General features: G+C 37.1%; 1 protein-coding gene across 1 annotated transcript in view; it reads left to right on the top strand.

The window, feature by feature from the left end:
• Window positions 1-27,082, top strand: part of EDIL3 (EGF like repeats and discoidin domains 3) — a 274,624-nt gene that overhangs the window by 230,835 nt on the left and 16,707 nt on the right. Inside the window, exon 10 of the mRNA XM_042866211.1 lies at window positions 26,867-27,022. Within this exon, the coding sequence (XP_042722145.1) occupies window positions 26,867-27,022 (156 nt within the window). The remainder of the gene's footprint in view (window positions 1-26,866; window positions 27,023-27,082) is intronic.

The raw sequence follows: 27,082 nt of genomic DNA, 5'->3' as shown, positions 1-27,082 counted from the left end.
GACAGCAGCACCATCTATAAAAAGGCACACATTAAACTTGAATGGAAAGATGTTAGTTTTTCACTGTTTTAATTTCCTTTGAAATAGTATTTCTCCCTATCTGTGAACCGAAACTACTAGTTCTGTATAAAACAACAAAATGGCTGCACAGTTCACTTGGTAGGAGTACAGAAGGAAAAGCTGCAAAGCTGTTTTTCACACCTTCTTCCATGGCAGTATTTCAAAACAGCACTTACTTCTTCCAGATAAAACTGTTAATTGTTTTTTTAGCTTCATCTGAATTAGTTTTAGGCTCATGCAGAACTGGACACAGCCGTCTGCCCACAATACTTTCAATCCAGATCAGACAAAAGAATGACCAAGAAAATAAAGATGAAGGAGAGAAACGAAGCGACCTTGGCAAGGTCAAGTATACTGAAACAGCAAAAAATGCCAGATGTAAAAGCACACAAGACAAAATGTGATGCAAAATCAAAGCAATAGAACATTGTGGAACAAGGTCTGGTTCTGCTTTCTGATAGCTAAATACTTTTTATTCAGTGTGCTCTGCTGTTTTTATTAGCCCTTTGCATTTGTATAATATTTTCCAAATGTTATTTCTTGACTAAGCAAGGCACTTTTACGCTTTCTTCATATATCTGTCAAGATACTGTAAGTGAAATACGCAAAGGTTTTGGGAAGCTACTCCTCACTGGGTTTGCCTCTCAGTTTTGCATTCTTATCATTTTAGTCTTGATACCAGTTTAACAATTCTGAAGCCATGTTATGATATCCCAGTTCACTTCAGAACATTTTTGTCCAACATCTGCTATTCGTTTTCCTATTCTGCTCCCCATAAAGTAGATAAAAGCAGATTGGTTCCTAGCTTGGACAGAAATCTTGTATATATTTTTGTTTAGTAAATAATGAAATTGATGCAGAAACACAGAGGAGCTTTGATGGCAAATAAGCCTGACATAAATATGAATTCAGGGATGACTGACTACCCTGCAGCCTTCTGCAGAGGTGGGGTGCTTTACTAGACTGACATCACCTAGCAGTGAGAAGAAGAATGAATCAGCCATATTTTGGCTTGTTACAGCATCACGTAAGAGTAGATATGAACATTTATCTTGCTTCTTCTGAATCTTGACTAGATCAATGTTTTCATCATGTATATTTTTTTTTCCCAAATAGCATCCCAGTCATAGTTTAGTGTTGGTCTCAGCACAATACTAAATATCTTGTATTTTTTGTTTTTATTTTCCATGTTAACTCAGATGTGTCTACACTATAATGTATTGTTCAAGACCCTCTTTCTACCCTTCTTAATAACATTCATCCTACTTGATCCTCGAGTAACGCAAGAGCAGTTTCCCTGTCAGAAAACATGACAGAGGAGAAAAACCTCAGCAGAAAAGATGAGAAGGAGAGGAAGAGAATTTAAAAGGGAAATGACTGTAGACACAAAAATAACATTCCTTCAATTATCTTAGTCCTGTTCAAGAGTACCTTGAATCTTTTAATGTAAAGTGCCAGAATAAGCTCTCAGAGGAATTCCTCACCTATTTCGAGCCTATGTCTGGGTATATAACTACTTACCAAAGTTGAGAGCTATGCAGCATTTCTAAAGATAGAAACTAAGACAGATTTTCTTGGAATTGGGCCATGGTTTCTAATCTATAATTTATCTTTGATATTTGGCAGAGCACTAGCTGATTTGGTAGTGCTTTCGACCTTGTTTGACAGTTTTCCCTAAAATAAGTAAGCTAATGGGAATACATGCTTTAAAAGTTAGTCCTGCGGATTACAAGAACAGCCTGCCTAATTACATCCTATACATAACCAAGTGTTAATTGCTTTTGTTGTTAGAGTGATCTTCTTAAAAGCTTCATGTTTAATTAACCACAAGATATATTAATCCTATTTCAAACCAGCCTTTCTTTGTTGTATAATTAAGCAGAAAAATATTTTCACAAGTAGAAGTTAATTCTATATGTAGCTCACCAAAGGAAAATATCTCTGTAAAAAGCACGGATTTGTTTTTTCCAATGACAAAAGTAAAAATATTTAGACTCATCTTAGTAGGTCTCTTTTTTATGAGGTACTGAGAATTAGAACTCACAAATACTGTTTTCGGCTACAAAGTATTAAGAAAACTATCAGAATATTTTTTAAAGGTCTTAACCACAGATGGTTCATGATCCCCTTTGGCAACAGAAATGTTACAAAGGCTTTACAGGGTATTTATAAATAGAGAAACAGGCCCTCACTGCATATTCCTGTTTCTGAATTTATTTTGATTGACTTTAATTTGTGATATTTGTCTTGTTATTTGGCAGGTGTATTGAATTTGAACACTGTGCTGCTTACCACACATAAAATACCATTCATACATAACGTGGAGCATCCTGACCTTTTAAAAACCTCTGTAGCGTGTTGCAGGAGTAGTTAAGACTCGCTTTTTTCCAGAGATGCCAAACAGATTCAGGTGGGGTCATGGCATGGAGCCAAAGAGTGAAAGTAGGAGGTTTTTAGAAGTTGTTTTTTTGAGTCACTGGCTTATCAACGTTACAGTGTTGAAATTATGAAATTCACTGACACAACGAATTGGCAAAGCATGGATGTCTTCACTTTTCTACAGTCAAAATGGGCTTCAGAGCATAGAGGCTTCACAGATGAGGTATACATGCAAGTCCACTGCAGAAGGAAGCCTTGTTGTTTTCACTGTCTCTCACATAGCATAGGTGCTTCATTTAGACCTCAGGAATTAGCATGATTATTTTTCTGTGTATAAATATGTGTTAAATGTTGGCATGTGTACCATGAGTGTGGTGAGCTACAGTGACAGAACATGAACGCTGCAGTAATATGGCCCTGATGGATGGCACGTCAGGAGAATGTGTGCCAAATCCAAACAAGCTAATAGGAGTGTTAGCTTCAGCAGCAGTAAAGAGGTGTCTGGTGACAAGTGAACGAATGATGCATTCATTTTGCTCGTTGGACAAGCTTGCCTATTTCCTGCCCGCAGATCTAACTCCGCAGGCAGAACTGTTTCATTCCAAATAAGCCTCAGAGCAGCCTTAAAGCAGCTGCCAGTTAGTTATTAGTGGTTGACCATTTTTCACATCAGCTGCCACCAAATTGTTTATTCTTTTCACTTCCTCCAAATGCACGCTGATATAAACTGCCAGACCAGAATTGGATTAGCTTTGTGTTCTGAAATACATCAGAAGAATTATTTTTATTTGAGAGGATCTTAGAAGGCTTGTTTTCTGAGACTTACAGCAATAATTTGTAGTCCTAGAAAGTAATTTGATATTAAAAATTAAATTCTTGTTTTATGAGAATTTAAAAGTTCTTTAGGGATTATTGGAGAGTTTTAATGTGGTTCCATTTATTTCCTTTATTCCTCTTCATAGTGTATGTAATTTTGTGACACTAGAGCAATCTGACCCTATAACAGGATGCAAGTTAATGTTTTTTATGCTCTAAATTAGTTCTGTATTTAAAATATATGTCATGAAACACAGGAGAATGAAGACAGGGTCTTTTGAGTATTTTGCATGTCAGAATTACTGTATATCCAACTATGTGCATGGGGGAAGGCACAATCTTTTTTCTTTTTCCACTATATTGTTTTAATATTCAGGTAACATTCTACTCTTCTGCAAAACTGTCATAAGATAATATTTGTTTTTGTGGTTTGTTTTTTTTTTTTTTTTTTAACTTTAGTGAAACAATAATGACACCTACTATTAAGGCAAGAAAGGGTAGGTAGTGAAGGAAGCGAAGTGTGTATTTTTAACTCTCTGAAAAGTCAAACTTCAAATGGAGTAACAAGATTCCAGGAAGAAAAAAATGAGCACATGGAAATAAATGTTGTCATGTTGTATAAAATGTAGCACAGTGTCTAACTCTGTGATTTAAAAAGGTCTGTCATCCATTATGGTAGCTCACAAGGAAGGTGAAAATCGGGGCTAATCAATTTACATTGCAGTCCTCTCATGTTTCCGTTTTATTTTGACTGAAATGAGAACTGAATTCTGGGAATTAGATGTTACTTCTTGCTTTAAAAGATACAAGCAAGTTAAACTTTAATGAACAAAAAAATAGAAAAAAAGGAAACATTAAAATTAATTATTCAAATTTAATTTGTTCCTCAGTTTTATGGAGATCCGTAAATCTCATTTGAGCCCAACACCTCAGTCATTTAGGCAGTAGTCTTAAAAACTGGATAGAGAATATATATAAGGAGCTTTCTAGACAATTTGATCATCTGTCACTTTACATTCTATCACCCCATTATTTCTCAGATTAAATAGAAATGCTTAAAAAGACAAACCAATGCCTGGATTCTAACAAAGGCAATTCTTATAAAATGCAGATCTTTTCACTGAACCCCATTTAATTTTAGCCATCCCATAGCAGGGATAGAAGTGGAAACAGACAGTTCTATTATTATGTTATATTTATTTGTTTATCACATCAACTTTAGGAGCACATTGCCCACAGAAGACTGTAGGATTGGTAGAATTTTTACAGCTGAGAAACAATAACATACAATGTTTTTTTACAGAGCAGCTTGTATCCAGGATAAACAATGTCTACCAGAGGCAGAAGAAGCAAACTGGTAGATATGCATGTGTGGGAGGCAGGATAAGAATCAGTGTTGTGATGTTTCAAAATAAAATATCAGAATCTTGATCCAAAATGTAGCAAAGTCTGAACAAATGCTGGTATTTATTTTCATGTGGTTTTCCACAGTACCCGTGGACATAACCCATGGAATAACCCTGGAAATAACCCATGCTGTGTGTTGAGGTCACTGGTCATATGCCTGTATGTTACTAAACAATTGCTCTTTTTAAGTGCAGGATTAGTATCCATACCATCTTGTAAATAATTTGAACTTTAATTGCTTAAAATATTTGAGACATTTATTGGTTTGTTTTGGGGTTATGCTGTTATTCTTTTGCTGTTGTTTGTTTGTTTTGTTTTGCATTGTCTTTGACATTTAGTCAAATCTCAGGACATAACTAAAAAAAGTCAGAAATGACAACATTTGAGAATAGCAGTCGGTACATTTCTAGAAATGAAGAAAACATCCCATATACTATGTCATTTTATTAAGATCAAATACATAAGTAAGCTTACCACCAATTCAATTGAATTGAAGAGGATGTCTATTTATATGATTGTCCAGATGTGATCAGAAAGTAAGGTTATTTTACCATGTAACATTTTTTCCTGTGTTTTTTTTTCAAGTCTTAGTGATACCACAGCCATGATGTTTAGGTCAGCTTAGATCTAACTTACTTAGCAATTTTCACCTCTTGTGATAGCACATGATCTTTGCTTCCTGGCAGAATAGAACTGTGAATATTTATCTCTCAGAATTCTAGGCAGTAATGGTTAGTAGCAGTTGTTCTGGAAAAAACACTGTCATTCTATTCTCTTAAAAGAAGACAAAAAAATGTATATACTATGAAGGAGCTTAGTATCTAAATCATAACTGTCCAAGAAGGGGGAAGATGTAAGTAGCTAAAAGTACTAGCATTCAAAATTGCAGTAGATATAAAATCTTACCATTTACAATGACTAGCAGGTACCACTGTTTTTGCCATAGTATGAAAGCCTTCCAGCACCTCCTCTGCTAACCCATCCTTAGTGAAGTAATGTAAAGACTGGAGAAAGGGGACGAAGTTTGTGTGATAGGAAATATATCTGCATTATAAGTGAGCATTGATCTTACTTGAGTCTATGCTACTTGCCACACAGAATCTGCATGAACTGAGCACGTAGGAATTTTATGCATTCTGCACTCCATTTATTCCTTGAACTGTCCATTAATATGAAATACTGCCTGCTGTATATGGATTAGAGAACTGTATGGGTCTGAACTTCACAACTGAGTCTAAGTTCAGTGTAAAGATTGAATGAAAGGTAAATGGTTAAGATGACTGTAAGGAAAGATAAAAAAAAAATTGTCCCACCTTGCGTTTAACTGCACTGTCTGTCTTAATTACTTGGTTATACATTTGTTTAGTTCCTTTTCTGAGGTAAATTGGAAACAGGAGAAAAAATGAATGCAAAAATGAAACATTCTGGAAAAAAATAAAATAAAATAAAATAAAATAAAATAAAATAAAATAAAATAAAATAAAATAAAATAAAATAAAATAAGAGTTCCTATTATGAGAAGTAGAGTACATCAACAGTAGAGGTCAGGTTAACAAAAAAAATGTATTCACTGTTTGGTTTACACAGTGCAAAATAGTCCTGAGAAACTCTAACCAGTTTTTTCATAACTATGAGGTGTTGATTTGAATTCAGTGGAGAACCAGACAAGACCTCTTCCTGTTCTTAGAGAAAGAAATGGTACATGGTAGAAATTACCAAATAAACAAAACACATTAGACTCAAGAAATTCCCTTAAATGTAGATTGATGGAGAATGTTGATGTGTGAGGTTGAATCATGTTTACTTTCCCTTTTCTCTCTGATTTTTGACCACTTTTGGAGGCAGAATATAGGGCCCTTGACTTGCACCTGTCTAGATTGTGCTTTTATGTTGATCTTCTGCAGAGACATCTACTACACGCATGAAGGTGCCATAATGGTAAGAGGGCACAAGCCAAAGAAAAAGAAACTGAACAAAAAGGTTGGGACAGGATAGTGGTACTTCACTGAGATTTCTGTGTAATTGTTTGTTTAGAGAACTGCTTTCAAAAACTCCTTTTCCACATAGCTGGAAGTAAATCTTCAGTTCTTCATAACAAATGTGGGGCATGTGCATCTGTGTTCTGTCAGCCAAACTAATTTTCTCCACTGAGCTTGCACGACCTGGCTGACTTAGAAGTAGTGACAAAAGACTGACTTATCAGCCACATGGATGTTATTCTGATGTTATATAACTATCAGCTTTATTTCTACAGAATCATATCCTGCAATTGTCTTTACAGTGGGACTTTCTGCGTTTAACAATCATGTAAGGACTTCATACTAGTAAAGTTCCTTACTGTGAGCAGATGCCTCCATAATTTTGCCAACATTTTCTTTCCTGATATTACCAAGGCACAATATCAGCTCAGGAAATTGAGAAGATCTTGGGCATTGGCAATCAGGGCCATTACCAGTTTAGACAGATAATGCAAAGTATTCAGAGATAGCTTAGCATGTCTGCTGGTTCCATCTTTGATACTGTTCTGTAAAGAAGTCCTCAGATGGACAGGGACTGTGTTAGAAAAGGGCAATAAGCACCCAAGGTCCACATGTTTGTTTAAGTTTTTATTTATTTCATGTCAAGCACTGTACTGTATCTTTCATTATATAGCTGAAGGAGCTTCACCAAAGAATGAATTACCTATGTAAACAATTGAGTAGCCAGGCAGACAGCATATTTTATGTTATTTTCCTATCAACATCTCTAAACTCTTAAAATTATGTGTGAGAGTGTTATCTTCACAACATTGTTTCTGTTATTAGGTAAAATTGCACGATTAAGTTTACACCTCACAAAGGAATAAAAGAGCTATTGTGTAAACAAATGACTGTTTTCCATGGACAAATTCTGAAGTATTACCAGTGGTCAATGAAATTTTAAAGAAATTCATAGTAGCTTTAATTTGTGTGAATGTCAGTATTTTTCAGCCTGGTTAAATATGTAGCTGAAGAATAATAGACAAGCTTGGTGATTCAAGCTGTGTACAGAAGTTTAATTTACTGCAACATCCAAACATGTTTGTGCTACATTGATGAGTAAGTTACAAAGGCAGAGAACATAATTAGCTATGTCCACTATAAATGCTTGGTGGGAAAGAAGGGTAGAAATAGAGATTTAAAATCTGATTAATCAAGACTGAATGGCTTTTTTAGTTCCAGATATACTGTTATTAAATGTTGTTCATTTAATAGTGCTTGTAAAATATCATTGTCAGAACACAGCAATGGCTCGCATAGAATTTGGTGTTGATTTACAAATGTTGTAGGGAAAGCTGCTGAGTGAATTTGCATTAAAATGTACTGATAAGTAACTTCCCGAAATGAGCTTCAGTCTTTGTGAGAACTCATAGGAATCCCTTGCTCAGACAAGAGGCTGAGATGTGCTTCACTCTGCTTTGACTCTGATCAAGGTGAAAGTGTTTTGTATTAGCTGGAGCTCAGAGCAACACAAATGGGTGATTTAGGCTAAGATATTACCAGGGAACACTGAATGCCTAACATCGTACTGTAACAAAATGAGCTGCTGAACTAGATACAGGGGAATCTGATAGGGAGCAGAAGAGGCAGCAGGTAATTGCTGGGCAAATAAAGAGCTTGTCCATCCAGCAAACAAGCAGATGCCTATATACTGTCCATTCCTGTCATCCCCTGAAGTGGTGGAGCATGATGAGGCAGAAGAAAGTATGTGTCATGAACAAGGAAGGACAAGGAAAGTGTTGCATTAAGGGCACGGTTTTTTTCACTTTGTTTTGTGAATTTTTCTTGTGATGGAGAGGTTTATTTGTACAGTGGATCAATGAATCTTGCATGGATGCTGCAAATTCATGTTTGATCCCTCATTTTAGGGCTTAATATTTTCATTGTGCTCCTTTTGTGTATGTTTTTGTACAGCTGCATAGATTAATACATTTATGCAAATGTGCTTCTTTGCAAACTTCACCAAATACAGCTTTTTTTTAATTATTATTAGTTATTTGACAACAGACTATAGCATTATCAATGCATTTTATTTTTATGCAGTTTTTTACACATTTGACAGTTAATACAGTGGCATTGTCTGTCCCACATCGTGAGAACTGTCTAGTAGTGTCTCAGTTTTATTTTTTGTTTGCATGTATCTGCTCAGAGGTCTCACCATATTCTAAGCAGTATTCATAAATGGTCCCTAAGAGTTCTGAAGGATATTTTACCTGGCTCTGTCTATCTGAGAGCACCTGAATCTGAAGAAGCTGCTCAAAAGAAATTCAGATTCCAGCAGAATGATCCGTTGATGACTTCAGAGCTCTCAGTGAAGGCTCAAATTACCCACTTTCCACCAGCTTTGCAGGCTGACATCTTTCTCCATTCAGCTCACAACTGCAGGAGAATTGCTGAATTTGATGAGCAGGGCCTGAAGCTCCAAGGCTGCTGCTGGCTTCCTCTAGGAACTGTTGCAAGACCTGACATGCCCTCCTCAATTATGTGCATCTCAGGGGACGAAGTGGTGACTCCATGATTTTGGAGAAAACATAAGCCTGATGTGATGTTCAGATTCACTGATGTGATGCTTTGCATTATGTTGAATGATACACTGCAGACATGCATTGGCCAAGCTTTCAGAGTAGCAATCTGAGGGAGAAAAAAATGTTGTTAATTGAAGGTGTATTTCTTTTTAAATTCATGAAGAGGTTTTGCTTAATAGCTGTAATCCACACCTTTTCATTTCTACCTTACAACAAAACTTCCTGATTTAGGAAGGGGATCAGGGTATCCTGAGGTACGTATCGATTTTATGATCAAGACATCACTTCCAAGACAAATTAAGGTAGAATCCCACATGGGGTACTGTAGCCCTTTCCATAGCCCCCCACCTTGCTGCTGGACATCTCCTTTCCAGAAAATGGATCTGCTTTTTCTCTGGCACTGGTGCTCCTCTTCCTTAGCACTTTCCAAGTCCGACCATGATGATTCATGAAGATCATGGATACCCACCTAATGAAAGAAGAGGGCAGACATTTCTTCTTTAAAATGAGAGGTGCTGTCTTATGGCAGCAGGTGCAAGTGCAGGACACACTGATTTGGAAGCAGTGATGAAAACATCCATGGTAGTGGAGCAGTTTATCACTTAACAGTTTGTTGCTAATTTATCACTGTGGCTAGCCAAACAATCTGCAAGGTTTCAGCACTTCTGCATTTATACAATCACAAAGCAGCCAGATGTCAGGTTTGTAAATCAGCCGTGCTGCATAAGCTGTAAATATTCCACACTGATATGAATTTAAAGCTTATACATCAAAAGAGAAGCACAATTATGAAGCCAGGAGTCTGAACATTCGCTAGTTCAACATCAGTAACTCAGGGAAGTTTCAGAGACAACTGGATTAATATCAGGGGAACATTACATGGTAACAGGTTTATCTTTCACAGTACCCCAGTTTGTTTCTTTAACCATCAAATGCACTTACAGGCATTTAATCTCTTTGGTTATGTTTTCACTAGTGCTTCAGTGAAAGTGGATGTTACAAAATCCAGATTTCTGCTGGAAGGTTTACGGCAGTGATCTTGGTATGAGTAACACATTTTAAGAAGAAAGTTTTTTGTTTTGTTTTGTTTTGTTTTTAAAAAAGGCAAATACCAGATTTTAAATGCATCCTTTAAGGAATTAAACTGCTGCTGGTTTTACTCTTCCATGGGAAAACAAACAAACAAACAAACAAACAAAAAAGACAACCGTTTCATTTTTAATGTAATTAAGTAGGTTGCAGTGTGCACAAGGAGGACTAGAATTTTTCATTGCTACCTTTTATTGTTCTGGAGACAAATTATAAAAGAAATAGACAGTTGGAAAAGAATGTTTCTAATTGAGCAGCTGTGCGTGCTGAAACTTTGTTTTGTGCCTGTCACTGGTGTTTTAGCTGCTACAACAGCTCCTGGCTTTGTGTCAGGTGGTAGCAGTGGAACAAGAGACATGCAAGGTGTGTATTTTTGGGAACTGAGAGTAAAATGCAACTTATTTCCCTTTGGAGTGCAGGAAAACTGTTCTCATTTAAGATCACAACCTGCAAAACGAAGAAGGTTCATGTCTCCTTACTCCCTGTTAGCTTGTGTATAGGAGACAATCCACTGTCATTCCTGCTACTGTTTATGGGCAACCATTAGCACACCAGCTGCAAAACATCTCTAGGCTCAATCTGGCAGACGCAGGGGCTTTCTGTGGCTTTTAGTGTTCATAAGGATCATGAGCCCTTACATTACCTCTATCTACAATCAGTTGCATAGCAGGAAAACCTTACTGGATGCAGTTTCAGGATTATCTGAGAATAGCTGCCAGCTAGGATTGGACTGGGTATAAAACTGTGAACTTTGAAGGTACACTTACAACAACTGAAATGGCAGAAAATTATCAACATTTAAGAAGAGAAAACTGTATGTTGTATTCTTTCTTAATGTTTTTATGTTGTTTAGAAAATTTAGTTTATTCCTGGAGTTTGTGCAGATAAAAATTATATTGCAGAGCTCTGTACTAAGTAACACATAAAAATAGTAGCCCTATCTCATTTCTTTTAGTTCAGCACTTTCTTTTCAAAGAGGTTAGCTCCATATTTCTCTGCCTTTCATCTGCTGTATAGAAATAAACCTAACAACTTCTCTCATACGCAGCCGGAGAAACTAAGGGCACCATAAGCAAATGAGAAACAATCCATGTCACATGCAGTGCATTTCTTGTTGTCATGGTGGTAAATTCTAAGGCGCACCTGGTGTAAGTGAGTTAGGTGTGAATGCACTTTGTCAGCAGGTGAACTGCATTTTCAGTGCCTACAAAATATTGGCTTTTTGTCTTTCTTTGGCCTAAATTGTTTTCGTTCATTTTTGAAGTAGTCAGAGTAGGTGTGATAATAATGAATATAAATGTAAACTAGTGTATTGAAATGAGGAGGACATTCCTACAATATTCCAAAAATCTGTGAGGAAACATAGAAAGGAATTAATGACTGGGGAAAATAGAGCTTCCCTGATGGATGATGGTTCATTTCTAATAAAATTAAACCATGAACTCATAGGATAGTTTGAACTTGTCAGGTAAGGTGTCAACCATCTGCTCACTGCATGTGCTGTCACTGTGGGTGTTCAGGAGCAGGAGCTGTCATCACAAATGTTCCTCAGAAAGTGTTTTCCCCAGCGAAACTCTGAGGCTGAGTTATTTATCCCAGTGCTGGCAAACACTGTGAGATGAAAAGGGCCTGTGCCTGTGCAAAGTATTTATTCCTGTGTGATTTTTCAGAACCAAGTACAAGCAGCTATTTCAAACCTTCTGAGTGTGACTGCATTGTTTTAGGATATTGTATGGCTATAGTATCTGGAGCTTGCAGGAGGAAATATGAAATGTAGACTAAATGAAATAATGCTAATATGTGGTTTGAATATTTCATATTGCTTTGGTTAAGAACACAAGGAATTTATTATCATCCAGAGTCACTGGCACTGGCACTATAATATACATGAAACCTCCTCAGGTTGAGGGTGTGAGTGCCCTGATATAAGTACCCAGCTGTATTAGCCACACAGTCTTAGATAAATGTATAGCCATTTTATCACTACATCATTGACACGTCTCTCAGCCTGATTTTCTGTACTTTAGGAAAGTTACATTCCTTCTTGCTATTGGCAGTGTTTTTCTTTTTAAAATTTGCTCTTCCTTCAAGTTGTGTATATCATAGTATGTATTTATATCACTGATGCAGTGACAAACAAAGCTATGGGAAGGGTGAGGAAATACTTCACAACTCAGATTTTTGTTAGAGATTTGAAATAAAGAGTGTGTTTTTGAATGTGCTCATATTACTCAAATAGCATCTTCTCAATTTGAAAACCCCTAAAAAAAGAATTGAACATATATTTGTAGGTAAGTATACATATACGTGTGCATATCTATATAATGAAGAACCATTTCACTTTAAGCGTATGAAAGAGAATTGTATGCAAATGAATTAAAAGATCTGCATTATTAAAAGCTGAGGTTGTCTTTTAGAACTTCTTCAGAATTACTTCTGCAATTTCCAGTAAGCCCTGCGAGAGTTGCTTGTGTATTATCAGCAGTTAACTGAATTCCTTGCTACCACACCTGTTTGTGATGTTTTGCCATACTCTGCTGTGCTGCAGCCAGCAGCTGCAGACTCTACAGGCTACTCCTCCCACTTCTTGTCAAGAGCCAGTGCTATCTCACAACACCTAAAATCACAGAATCACAGAATCACAGAATGGGCAGGGTTGGAAGGGACATCAAGGATCATGAATCTGCAACCCCCCTGCCACATGCAGGGCCACTAACCTCCACATTCCATACCAGACCAGGCTGCCCAGGGCCCCATCCAACCTGGCCTTGAACACCTCCAGGGACGGGGCATCCACAACCTCTCTGGGCAGCCTGTTCCAGCACCTCACCACTCTCTCTGTAAAGAAGACAACCCTGACATCCAACCTAATCCCTCCCTCCCTCAACTTAAAACCATTTCCCCTTGTCCTGCAGTTATCAACCCTTTTAAAGAGTTGATTCCCTCCCTCTTTGTAGGCTCCCTTTAGGTACTGAAAAAAAGAAAAGCTGTTTCAAAACTGTGCCAGTGTCAAGGCTCTTGCTAGCTTCTGAGCGATCAGAATGCAGACAGACTTCTGCACACAGATAATTTCATTACCATCACAGTCAGTAGGGCTTTCATGAGTTGCACAAAGCCTGAAGAGAATGGAAGGGATTGTGTGCTTTTTTCAGTTTTTGTATTGTTAGTTTAATTGTTTTCTAAATGGCAGTCGCCCATTTCAAATCTGCACTGTTTGGACTAGCTTAAGACTACTTTTCTGTAAGTATCTCACTTGCAATTGGACGTGCAATCAAACACAGAAGCAATGAAATACAGAAGATGAGGTAACTTTAGCAGTCTGTGTGCTCAGCTCTGTGTTAGCCTTTGATCTTTGTGCTCTTATGTGCCACCATAATTGTTACAGCATCACAAAATGACTTGTGTTTGAAGGGACCTCAGAGGCCATTCATTTCCAACCTCTGCCACAGACAGGACTGCCACCCAGCAGATGAGGCTTCTCAGCCTGGCCTTGAGTGCCTCCAGGGATAGGGCACCCACAGCTTCTCTGGGCATCTGTGCCAGGGCCTCACCGCACTCTCTGTGATTAAATTCCCTCTGAACTCTAACCTAAACCTCTCCTCTTTCAGTTTAAAGCCATTTCTCCTTGTTCTGTAACTATCAAGCTGTGTAAAACTTTGGTCTCTCTGCTATTGATAAGCTCCCCTCGAGTACTGGAAGTCTGCAGTGACTTCTCCCTGGAGCCTTCTTTCTCCAGGCTGAACAATCCCTGCTCCCTCGACCTTTCTTCCTAGGAGAGGTGCTCCAGACCTCTGATCACCTTTGTGGCCCATCTTTGGACCCTATCCAACAGCTCCACATCTTTCCTGTGCTGGGGGCCCCGGGCCTGGATGCAGTATTCCAGATCGAGCCTGACAAAGGCAGAGTAGAAGGATCAGTCCTCTTCCTCTCCCTGCTGCCACTCCTCTTCCAATGCAGCCCAGAACACTGTTGGCCTTCCAGTCTGCAAAATATACGTGCCACATATTTCTTTCAAATTAAAGCTGACGTGCTGTCATTATAAGACCATCATCTCATCCTTAGCAGTAAAATACTGAATATAGCAGATGATATTTGGGTTCATACAATTTGGCTGCAGTGGTAATTCTGGAAATAATCAGAATTAATATGATTATATTTTTGTTATTCATAACTTAGGAATTCTTTCTTTTACCCCTGCTGGTACCAACAAAAACACTACTGTACACAAAGCACCACACTTTGTGTTAAGAAAATTAACTTTCTGTATTAGGTACTTTTTTTCTTTTATTCAATCTTAGCTGTTGCTCTTGCTCAAGACATAGCACAAGCTACAGGAAATCACAAAGTACTTTTAGATCAAGGTAATCTTTAAGCTTACTTCAATTCCTATTTTGGTACAGTACTTCTAAAGTTAAAATAAGCTTCATCTGCCACATAGCTTTGCAGTTCGAAAAGATTGAAATATCAAACTTAAAACTAAAGTTTTGTAGAATGATCTGTATATTTGGGTGGGATTTCTGGTCTGTAATACAAGTAGTTCAGATTCACTGCGCTGGTAATTGCCTATGAATTCAGGATTTCTAGTGCTAATAGCTTCATGCGATGTCCAGAGTTAGGGTTTTCACTGGATGAAGGGAATAGTCCCATTTGTACACATCCAAGTCATGTGTAGTTTGGGACTGATGTTAGGATGGTCCTTAATCCAAAATGAAATGCAGCTCAGGGCAGGGCAGAACTTGCTACTGAGTTCCACAAGCACATTAACTCTGGTCAGTGTAATAGATGGTATTTGTGCAAAAATGGGACAGTTACATCAATTCTGGGCATAATCTTAGGAGTCTTTTTTTATCCTCACCTTTGCAAGATCCTTTTGAGGAGACTTGTTGGGAATCTATCAGTATAGAAAAATATCTTAGACTCCTGTAAAACAAAGAAATCACCACCACCACCACCAACAACAAAAACTAATATACATTTCTTTAAAATGCAGTTTTTGAAAGGAGAAAAGAAAGAGTATTTCCATTTTCAGATGCCATAGCAGATTTGAAAATGTTCTTTCGCTGAGTCATCTGATTTAAGCATGATAATGTGTTACAAGTCATTATACGAAGTACTGCTGATTTGTTCTACAGTAATTGAGATATATTTTCTGCTGCCTACAGAGCAAATAGTTAGGAGGTAGTCCACTGTATGGAACTGGAATGAATGAGTGAGAAACATCTAATTTCAGTCAATGGAAAAAGTCTGTAAACTGAATAAGGGTAATTTTTTTTTTTAACTCTTGTTTGAAAACAGTGCTCAGCAGAGAATGTGCTCCAGTGGTAATTTTTATTTCTGCCTTCCAGCCACTATAATGTCTTGCTTTCTAGACGTTAATTTGTATTAAGACATGTTTTTATCTAGACTTCTTATTGGTAGATACAGTTGGTAGATACACAAGTTTTTTTCTCTGATTTATGCTGCTAAAATTATTTTTTAACCATCCAAGTATGAAAATGAATGTGTCACAACATCCTCTACATGCCTGAAGTTGATTGAAGAAGAATTGTCTTTTTGTGTGGATTCTTTGACAGTAAATAGTGAGCTCTAATAAATTAGACTTGTGCCCACCTGACAGAGCAGGGGCTGTGGAATTTAAAATTTACTCATTTAAATTTACTCATTTAAAAGAGTAATCTTTGGGAAGAGAACACTGGAAGCAAAAGGGAAAACAAAAACAAAACCTGATGGATCTGCAAGGAGAACGCATTGCTCAGAGATGAAAATGTTCTCTTCTTATATTTCTTGGTGCTGTGATTTCACAAACTTCTGTGTGTGTTTGTTTCCGACTATCAGATCTCAGCTTCATTTATAATTGATTATCTGCCATCTTTCTGCTGTTCTTTGGTAGACCAGACCTTACTCTCTATGGTACACACGAGGCAGTTTGTTAGCAGTAACAGACGTCGGTAGGGGTTGCCTGGCTGCATGTACAAAGGCAAAATATTGCGAATATTTTGCCTTAGAAATTGCCAGAATCCCAAAGATTTCCTGTGAGCTCAAACTTTTTTTTTATTGTATAAAACAGTTATATCTTCAAGAATACGTTTGCTTTTCTAGCTATAGTTACATATTTCTATTTTACTATCTTTGATTCAGAAAAAGACAGCACTTTTATTTCTAAAAAATGTTCGTTTTGATTAGCTAAAATTGTGCTAGGGCATTTTGGCACTTCCCTTTATATACTGAAAAGTTTTTACTAACTTGATCAGTGTGAACAAGACATAGCACTTGTTGACATCAAAATCTTTTGTGTGTTAAGCATAGAAAACAATGACGTTGGAATGTACATGTAGTTATCTATAGGGGAAATGATGGCAGTGAAATTAAATATACAAAATGACTTTCCAGGGGCATCAACTAAGATATTAAAACTAACAACCATTCACAGTTACTGAGTTCATTCTATTTATTTCCGAGCAGTTTAGAGAGATGTAGGAACCTACTTTATAGTTAGGTTATAAAATATGTACATGTGGTTTGCTTGTTTTCTTCAGTGGAAATGCTGCAGAGCGTACTGAAAAATCATTTGGAGGTGAATGAAAGAGAAAATTGCAAAAGACAAATCAGGCTTAGAGAATTTGCATGACCTGTCAGAAGGTCCACTGCAGACTGGTTGAACTCCAAATGGCATAGGTTCTAGTTGCCTGACGTAGGTGGCCATTTGAGGAGTGACAGTGGAGGGCTGAACATGCAGAAACCTTTTTCTCTGGAGTTGTATAATCCAGCATTGTGTGTGGGCAGTTCAGAAATTATTCCATACCTCTGACAGGTAGATTTCAGGTTTCTTACCCTTGTAAAAAAAAAAAAAATTTAAAGGCCTTTTGCAATGTTACATGGAAAACCGGGATAAATTTTTGAGAAAGCCTTCTGCATTATGTTGTCTTACATTCTCACATAGGCCATGATATAAAAATCTGGATCTGAACTGTTTGGAAGTGTATTTAACACAAATTTCTTATTGAAAATTTGTGCGATTTCACCCAGTGAGTTAGGTTTCTTTTGTTTTTTTTTTTTTGTGCAGCTTTCACCAGAAAAGGTTTCTGAGTTCTAGAATGGCAACATGTGTAAGCTATTTGATTGTAACTTCTGTCTGGAATGTGAAATTCCATTCTTACTAAGCCTACTTTTCCTTACTTAGATGAGAAACTGAAACCTTGACATGTGGGCCTAGTAGCCAAGATACTGATCACCTAAAGCACACCTTCTCATCTTGCATCTCTCAGCTTGTGTTGTTTTGGTTTTTCTGTATGTTTTCACTTTTTTCCTCTCCCATTTATCTCAGTAAAAAATGATTTGCTTATTTTTTAAACTTTGGGGGCACAGAGAAATATTTCTCCACATAACCCTAGACTTGGTCAACAGTTCTAGCGAAGTGTTAATCCCTTGAATCAGTCATGCCTTCTGCTTTCCACATGCTCCGCAATAGGTGCAGAGAGCTGATAAGCATTACAAGGTGTTTTGAAAGCCAAGAATATATGTCTGTGTCAGATCAAAGACAGAACTGAGTCCCAGAGTTGGATACATCCTGCCAATAGCTTAGTCTTATTTTGACCAGAGGCCTGTATGTGAAGCTCTAATAGTGACTCCAGGATATCGTTTTGACTTATAACAGATAATCTTTCTTATGTCCTGGAGAATGAAGGTTAATATACTTTTTAATTGTATTCAAACCAGTGCATCATGAGCTTATTGCCTTAGAATTGCCAAGGCATTTAGTTTACAAGGAAGAAAAATCTTGATTTATTCCATAAATCCTGAAAAAATACTTTAATAACTAAAATAAAACATTACTTAAGAATATACCTAAATGTCAGTGCATCAATTTCATTTATTTCTCCAGGTTATTAACAATGTGTCACTGGAAACAAAAGCCTGTCTTATCACTTTGGGGCATGGGGGGGGGAAGAAAGGAAAAGGAACCTCATTATTTTTGAAGCCTGGTAGTACAGTTTTGACATTTTTAGTTTATAGCTACAACTGCATAGCTTTATGAAACAGGTTATGCATAACAATCTTGGCTGACAGATGGGCAAAGTCATTCTTAGAACGAATGGCTGAATGATGCTGTCTTGGCTGCATTTTCTCTGAAAGTAATGCACAGATCTTTTAAATACAAGGAGTTACTTCAACCTGAAATCTGCTTATCTTCTAGGCAGATTCAACTTTGCTTACAGGCAGATTTTTGTTAGTACTTCCACAGTTCAGTAGTTATATTAATGATTCGTCACTTTGCAGTATCTTCTGTGCTAGCTTATCTTTCATTTATTTGTTGATCGATAGCCTGGATATCTGTAGATTACTGGGACATTATTATGTACTGTAGAAAATACTTGCAATGTTATTAATCAATGAGAAAAAAATGACCAAGTGAATAATGAACTTCCATTTTAGCACCATTATTTTTCATTTTAAAAATAAAATGATCTGCTCATGCATAGGTGAGCCCATTTATGACCTCAGGTTTTTTTGAAGGTACTTATCAGTATTGCAATAAAAGATACTGCATCATCACCCTTACAGTAAACTGAGCAGAAGTCACAGTAGTTCATTTCCAGGGGAGGATTTTGTTTTCTCAGTCATTGCATCACCAGCTTTTTATTTCAGTTTAAAAACTGTAATGCTCCAAAATCCTTAAGACAAATGAATTCTGAAATAACTAGATTTCTACTGATTGCAGCTGAAAAGTTTATGCTGTTTCAAAAAGCTGCTATAAAGTGTTAGCTTCCTCATCCTTTATATTTCAGGTTATCAGGAGTGATTTTGAGGCTTCTAGTTAAACAGACCACATTTCCACAAGTTTCCTCCTGCCTGTGTTTGCCAGTGTTTTACTGCAGTGGTCTTTAGAAGAAAACAAGGGAACACACAAAGGGGACAGAACCTACAGGATAGTCATGTATGAATTCTTACAGATGAATTTTCTTGTCAATTTTAGATATCTTTCAGTAAAATAAAGAAGGATAGTAGATCTTCCTTGCACTTCTGACTATCCAAAGAGTATAGAGCATGTCTGCCGAGCATCTCCTCAGGATGATCATTTCCTTGTTCAAAGATAGGGGGAAAGAAAAGCAGAATCAGCAATGGTTGACGTTTTTCTTATTTTGTTTTTACTTTGTTGTTTTTGGGGTTTTTTTTTCACCTTCAGTTACAGTCAAAAGTTATTAGCATCATTATCATTAACATAATGAAGTTACTGCTCTATACATCTTGCAGAAATGTTCTCCTGAAAGACAGTCCTTATTTTCATCCAGTTTTATGTGCTCTTGTGCTTTTAAAGGCGTGTGCCATTGTGAGAAAAACTGAACGCAAATGAAAATTTCTACCTATTTCCATATCTATTTCAAGCCATACCTAGGTGCTGGGATCAGTCCACAGTCAGAGCTTGCATTAGTGTTCAGTAGTTCATCATGAACTACTGATGTTCATGTTCATCCTCTTTTTTTTTTCTCTTTTTTTCTTTTGAATGTCTGAAGTACTGTTTTGTCCTTGTCTTTCCCACAAGAGCTCCAACTGATTGATCTAACACAGAATGGTATTACAGGTTCTTTTAATCAACTCTTCAAGTGTCCTGCAGTGCACCTCAAAAGCTTCTTCAAGCTCTGCCAGATGTCTGTGCCTGCCTAATCACCATTAATTTAACTCTCTTAGCATTATCACAAGGACTGGTAAGCTTTGAATACTCCACAGGAGATAGAAGGCCACTGTTGGTTTATGAATGGTGACCATTGGTGACCAATGCAATAATCCATGAAATCTCTGTTACAAACTCTATTCACATTTTGAGTCAAAATCACCATTGTACAGTATTGATGCGTTGAAATACTACTGTATTCCACAGATGGGAAGTACTGAATGTTAGGAAGTTACAGATTTAATTATAGTTAATGTTATAATTTTGAAATGTGAAATTCTATTCAGAATACGTTCAGACCTGGGTAGACTGAGCATCACCTTTCCCATTAGGATGTGAATACTCTCTGATAAATTGTGAGAGTTACTGACACCCACAGGAATCATTCCAGTTTGTGGGATCTGTATGAAAACAGCATTATCTTGTGTGTACTGCAGGCAGGATTTACTGCCGTGCCTGTATGATCTCAGAACCTCAACTGCATTAAGTTCCCAAAGGTGCCTTTGAAAATCCAGATCCTAAGGCTAAAACTTTATTTTATATTTTTACATTTCAGGTTTGCGATATCAATAAAATGAGATTAGTGATGGTTTAGTTAAGTCTGGTTCTAGTAGGTTTCTCTGTAAGAAATAGATGCTGCTCTTCAGTGAGCTATGCAATGGATCCTATTAAGATTATCTATCTGAAAGTTTTCTTTAAATGCTGAAAAATTATATAGTAATTCAGATGTTGCTTTTTCCCCTTTTCCCCACAATACTCTCATTATAATGATTACTAAGTAGGTAAATATAGGATTCACACAATCTGTACTCTTTAAGAAGTAACAGCTACTTAAGGAGCTGTTGATGTTGAAATGGAAGTTACCTTGAGCTTGTATGTGTGGTATGGTATGTGTGTTTCATACATGCAAATTTCACAGTAATGGCCTGAAACGTGTTTCTGACAGTCCTTGAAGATTTCAAACAATGGGCCTCGTTCTGCAGTTCCTAGCTTTTAAATCATACTGAGGAGAGCTGAAAGTGCATACTATTCTCTTAGTTTCTTACATGTAGTTGCTGCAGTCATAAAACAGTACCGAGAAAATGCACTCTTTAAGAAGACACAAATAAGAGTAAATAAGAAATTAATAGTTGTATTTATTATCTTAGCTTACATGTCTACAGCTGTTAAAAATATAGCAACGTGACTTTCAAATAATGGTGAATTGTAAGCTTAAATTGAGAAATAAACAAGCAAAACAAACTACTTTTTTGGAAGAAAAAGAATAGCATTCTTTTAATCTTATTTCATCTGAAAACAACCTTAGTTAAATGTGAATGTTTTTTATTTTATTTTGTAAGTATAAAAGTCCTTTTTAGATATCTGTTGAACAAAATGCTCTGAAATCGCTCTTCCTATAAAATTATTGTCTGAGAATCACAGAATAGCTCAGGTTGGAAAAGACTTTAAAGATCATCAAGTCTAACCACAACCAAACCCTGTTACCCTAACTCTAATAACTCACTGCTAAATCATGTCCCTGAGCACCACATCCAAATGGATTTTAATCACATTCAGGGATGGTGACTCAACCTTCTCCCTGGGGAGTCTATCCAGATCCCTCTGTAGTGTCTTTCTCCCCTCTGGTAGATCAACACTCCCTCTCAAGCTTCATAGTTTACAATCAAGAAATGTTGTTAATAGCATATAGATGTTGCACATTTGCAGCAGGTTCTGTACCATCATCAGTTTTCCTTTTATCTCCAGAGATTTGGCATGGAGGAGAATACTGGGTGCCCAATTGCAATGCTATATGATAAGGAGAGAGGCAATACTGACTTCGTACTGTAGTCACTGCAAGCCTGTCATTCCTTTTCACGGGCTTGGATGCACATAGCAACTGTGCCAGTTTCCCCTGTAAAAAAATATGAAAATAGAGGTCTTGATCAGAGAGTGAGAAATTTGCACAGAACGAACCAAGGGCATTAAACTATCCTGGTAATACTCAGGAACTAATCACGAATGCCTAATATTACCTTGAGCAGTCCAGAGTATCTGAGGCCTTGACACAGGGCAAGTGTGTGTGATAGATCTCCACTTTAATGAAGTAGATGTCATGTGGAAGTCTTGTAAGGGTAGGTGCTACAGCCACCTTCTCACTTGTGTTGGACCCAGATTTCTTCTTTTTTTTTCAATCCCTGATACTTCTACTCCAGGAGACTCTTGTTTGATGACTAGGAATACTCAGAATTTCATCTGTTTTATCTGGCATCAACTGATAGGAAAACAGCCCCCAGAGGTAAATTAAAGAAAACCTGGAGGAAAACTGACACTACTAAAAATTGCCAAATAAGTGGGCACAGGGCTAGCTAAACTGGGAGCAGGAATGTTGTCTCTTAAAAAGTAGCAGACTAAAATGAACTTTTAAAATATAGTTTTAAAAAACATGCATCATTAACTAACCATTACCTTAACTCCCAGCACTCCATTAATTTTCAGTTCCCTCTTTCTATTCTGAATCTCCAAATTGAAGCTGAGATTGTGTGTACTGAAATGATAACATGTACAGTTGAAGGACAGCTGAGCCACCTCACCATTATCTTCATCACTTACTAGGACATGCTGCCCCCTGGATTCTGTGCATTATTTCTTCTTCCCTAGTATTGCAGAGCAGATAAGGAATGAGTTGGGCTTTTTTAAGACTGTCTCCACTTTTCATGCTTTAGTTCATAGGATGGAGTATCTTCACAGAGCATGAAATGGATTGTTTCAAATGAAATTAAGCCAAAAGACATGCTTCAAAATTTGGTCCAGGCTAACTGGAAGTAAAACCCCTGTAGCACAAACTGTGTAGGCATCTTGGTCTCTAATCAATTACTTTTCTTCACCATTGCACTCTGCTGCTTGTCAGTATAAACATACCCTACTTATTGCCTATTGATTTCCCAGACTCCAATACTTTGATCCATCTGGATGGGTTTACTAGGTCACAACATCACAGAACAGTTGATGTTAGAGGTCATCTTGTCCAAACCTGCTCAGGTAGGGCCACCTTGAGCAGGTTGCTATGTACTGCTACATAGATCCATCTCTTCCGTTCACCTCTCAAATGCTGAATGCTTCTGCAGTTTGTGTCTTCTTGAAGCTTGTCTTCTTGTAAGCCAGAGCTGCAGTGTGTGTTTTTATTCTAGGAGAGATTCCTTGATCGTCTTCCATATATTTCATAAGAGCTGTCTGCTTCCTTTCCTGAGTTCTGTCATCAGTTTCCATGATTTATCATGGATATGCTCTTCCAGCAAATACTTGTATATTCATGTGTTTCTGCCAAGTATATAGAAGAAAGGGGGATGTTCAGAAGAGAAGAGAGAGGAAGGAGTATTCAGAAAATTGCAGTAGTTGAACGTTTCTGCAGATTGAGGGTATCTGCATCTCTAGTTGCAGTTCTCAAGGAGTTCAGTTGAAAAGCGAGTTGTATGAAAATTGCACACATCTGCACAAACAGATGAGGAAAGTCTAGGTTTTTTTTAGCTCACAGAGCAATTATGTGATTGTTTTCTCCCTACTTATAGCGTAGGTACTAGTCACTCTATGTTGAATTGTACAGTGCCTTGCAGTTTATGCTACAAATTCATGCAGCGGTTCACTAAAATGTTTCATATTCAGGTGGATTTATCTTTACACTTTTCTTCAATTCTTCAAATCACATTGAGTCATCTTCAATGTCAGAAGCAAGGTGGGAAACATATTTACAAAGGGGACTGCTACAGCCCAAGAGAGTTCTCTCAGACACAAGGTGTTAAACTGCTTTTTGATCTGCTGCTTGTAGAAATGTACATTAGACTGTAAACGATGGTTCTTCGTGTAACAAGCTAATGAGCCTATCAGTTGCAGTCTAATTGCCTCTACCTCACTCTAAATTCTGCTGCACTAAAAAAGTCAAAGTCACATTCTAATCTGGTTAATCACATTCAGCTTTGAAGAGCATATAGTGGCTGTGTGTTAATTCAACTTCTCTCCCTGGCAATTTGTTTGATTGCCTGTTACTTGCAATCTGCACTAACTGAATAAATGTATTCTGCATCCTGATAGGAAGGTACGACTTTCTGTTAAGGTATTTAAATGTGGATGTTTTGCTTAGAAATTGAAGTAAGCTCTTCTCACCTTTTCATTCCTAATTATTTTCAGTAGGAAGGATGAAAAGCAAGACTGTTTTAACTCTTTGCAAAAGGTAATAAAGCAATAGAATAAAAGCAGGTTTTTAGATAGTAAGTTAAAACCACTCTTTACTTCATGAAAGCTTCATACTGGCTTATGAAGAAAAAATTAAATATGATACTAAAGTAAGAAAAAAGAATAGTACATCCTTTTCTTTCTCTCCACCTCCAGCAATTTATATTGTTTGTATTGTCAAAACCTAGACTTAGAACAGACCCTGTCTATTAAACCTTACTTCTTTCTTTTTTTTTTCATATAATTAACATGCACAAGCACACACACACCGAAACATGTGTATGTATGCTATGTACGTCTTTCATAAAAAGGCTGAACATGTGCCAAATTACCTTCCAGATTCCCACATCATTTTTCTGAACAAGACTGCAAGGCCACTGGGTATGTCCCATAAGTGCAAAACATTTGTTGCCAGCACATTTTTATTAACCCTGGATCTGGGTGATAATAAGGATGTATTGTGATTTTATCTTTGAAATTCCCTGAATCTTAATAGGACGTTTTCTTGCTGTTCTGAATTTCAATGAAAAATACTCTGAACATCATGGCCATTTTAAATATTACTGAAATCCTTTTAGATTGCTTTTGACATTTTAAAAATAGCCAAGTGTTTTTATGGAAATATCTTTCCAAGTAAGCAGGAGAGAGATTAGCTTTTAGTATAAGAAACCACATAGAAGAGGTTATGCTTGGAAAATGTTAATGTAAAAAATATTTATAAACAGAATTTAAAGTTGACTCTGAAATGTTTAGTTCAAATGCTGCCCAGAAGTGTGGATCAATTAATGATTCTTTACCAGGTCAGCCTTTCTGAAAAGCGGATCCAATCATCTGAGCTCTGAAAAAAATATTGGGAATTAAGACCTGGATACTCTGAGTTTATTAATTCATTTAAAAAATCTAACTAGCAGTGCCTGATTCCCAGCAGTCCACTTGGGTTGTGGAAGCCAGTCTCCTGCACTTGCTACAGAAGAAATAAGTTGTTTCAAGCAGACTATGAGAGCTGCTCTTGGTTCAGTCCTTCCTCTCTCCACTGAACAAAGAGAAAACCAAAAGGGTTTCTCCCTGCAGGGCTACTTCCCGTAGGTTCCAAGGTGCTCCTCTGAGCCATATTGCTTCTGTTGGATGAGAATAAATCCTTTTCTTCTGATAGAATCAAAATTCTAAGATCATCTGTGGACAATGCTATTTTCCATTTGCTGTTATGGTATCTCAGTACTAAAAGTTTTATTTTACTCCTCTTCTGGAAATGATTTGTTACTCATTATTTGCTACTTGTCATCAGATATTGGGGCAGATGTATTCAGTCTTCCTTGTTTGGTTACTCCTAAGAGGCATTTTTCCTCTTCATTTCTTAAAAACATGTCTTTACATATTTCTGCATTTTCATCTTTATGGGATGCAAACTGTAGTCCCCAGCCTGTAAAAGTATTGACTTGGGTTTGATGACTTCTGATGCTCATTTATTTTTTCTCCTTTTCCCATTATTAATTTCTTATGTTTTCACAGATGTTCTTCTCCCTTGCCCTACATTTTCATTCCAAATCTGGCCTTTTCAGATGACCTCAGCCTCAAAAAATTGCAATACTGAGTCTTCAGCATTTTATCAGTCAGATATTCTTTATTCCTTCACATTCTTCTTCAATTTTTTGTTGTTATTGCAAAAACATATTCTTATACAGTTGAGCACTTCTCTGATTTTTTACCAGGATATTTTTACTATTAGTCTTATTTGATTTAGCAGACAATATCAAAAATGCCGACTGCTTCACAGCTATTTATTGTCTGAAATAAATCTGCTTTTCTTGTGGTGGTGTTGTTGTTCTTGTTCTTTTTCCGGTTTAATGCATTACTGGAGGACACAGAACCAAATGCCTTCGCATTTCCAGAAAATGTCAGTTCGAATAGGGACTGCAGTTCCTCCATTCTTCCTCTAAAAATGTGTTATTAGGTCAATTTATTTCTGTTATTGTGTTCTGTTCTTTGATCACTTTAAGCCAAGCCATTTGGCCCAGATCTGTTATATTCAGTGTTGAACTCTGGTTCCACAAAGCTGATCACAAATGTGCTGACCCATGTGAAAGCCACTTGAAAGATTTTATTAGGCATTAAGAGTCCTGCCTTGCATTTTTTAAATCTTTAGCTAAGATTATAAAATGAATAGCTCCAAAAGGTTAGTGAATGAAAAAGCTAGAGTTTTAGAGGTAGAAAAAAAGACATAGAGGTCTTAAAGTGAGTGGAACAGTTCAGCAGGAAAAGTGTGATAGAAAATGTTCTAAAAGACTTAATAAAGCACAGCGTCTGTCACTGCAGAGGAAATGGAATGGAGATGGAGAATCAACCTGTGACATACTCTATTCAGATTATTAGGAGCATGTGGAAGTGCTTTTTGGGCTGCAGATGGTTTGCAAGGACTGCTGTTTTGTTGGGAAGTTGGGCAGCACAATAAAAAATGGTGTGAGATCAGTCCTGGTATACCATAAGGGGATAAAAGTGATGATTAGTGTAAAGGAAAGAGATGAATTGACCAATTACCCAGTGGTAATTGACCATTACATGGAACTGGAACATGCAGAAGTTGTTGCAAACTGTGCCAGTGTATCAGCAGCGTTTGATTTTGTGTGGTGTGAAGTCAGACTGCATACAGACACTGTTCTAATTACATTTGTTCTCCTGTGTTGTGTTTTGTTTAGGTTGATCTACTTGTCCCTACAAAAGTCACCGGCATAATTACTCAAGGAGCTAAGGATTTTGGTCACGTCCAGTTTGTGGGATCCTACAAGCTTGCCTACAGTAATGATGGGGAACACTGGGTCATATACCAGGATGAAAAACAGAAGAAGGATAAGGTAAAACAAGGAGAAAACTGAAATTTCAGTTGCACGTAGAGAAGACTATAACTGTGGTAA

This window comes from Lagopus leucura, unplaced genomic scaffold (genome assembly GCF_019238085.1).
Source record: "Lagopus leucura isolate 7727_CA_CO unplaced genomic scaffold, USGS_WTPT01 Super-Scaffold_810, whole genome shotgun sequence".
NCBI classification, from domain to species: Eukaryota; Metazoa; Chordata; class Aves; order Galliformes; family Phasianidae; genus Lagopus; species Lagopus leucura.
The sequence above is the reverse complement of the archived record's forward strand: the minus strand, read 5'-3'. Positions and strand labels throughout refer to the sequence as shown.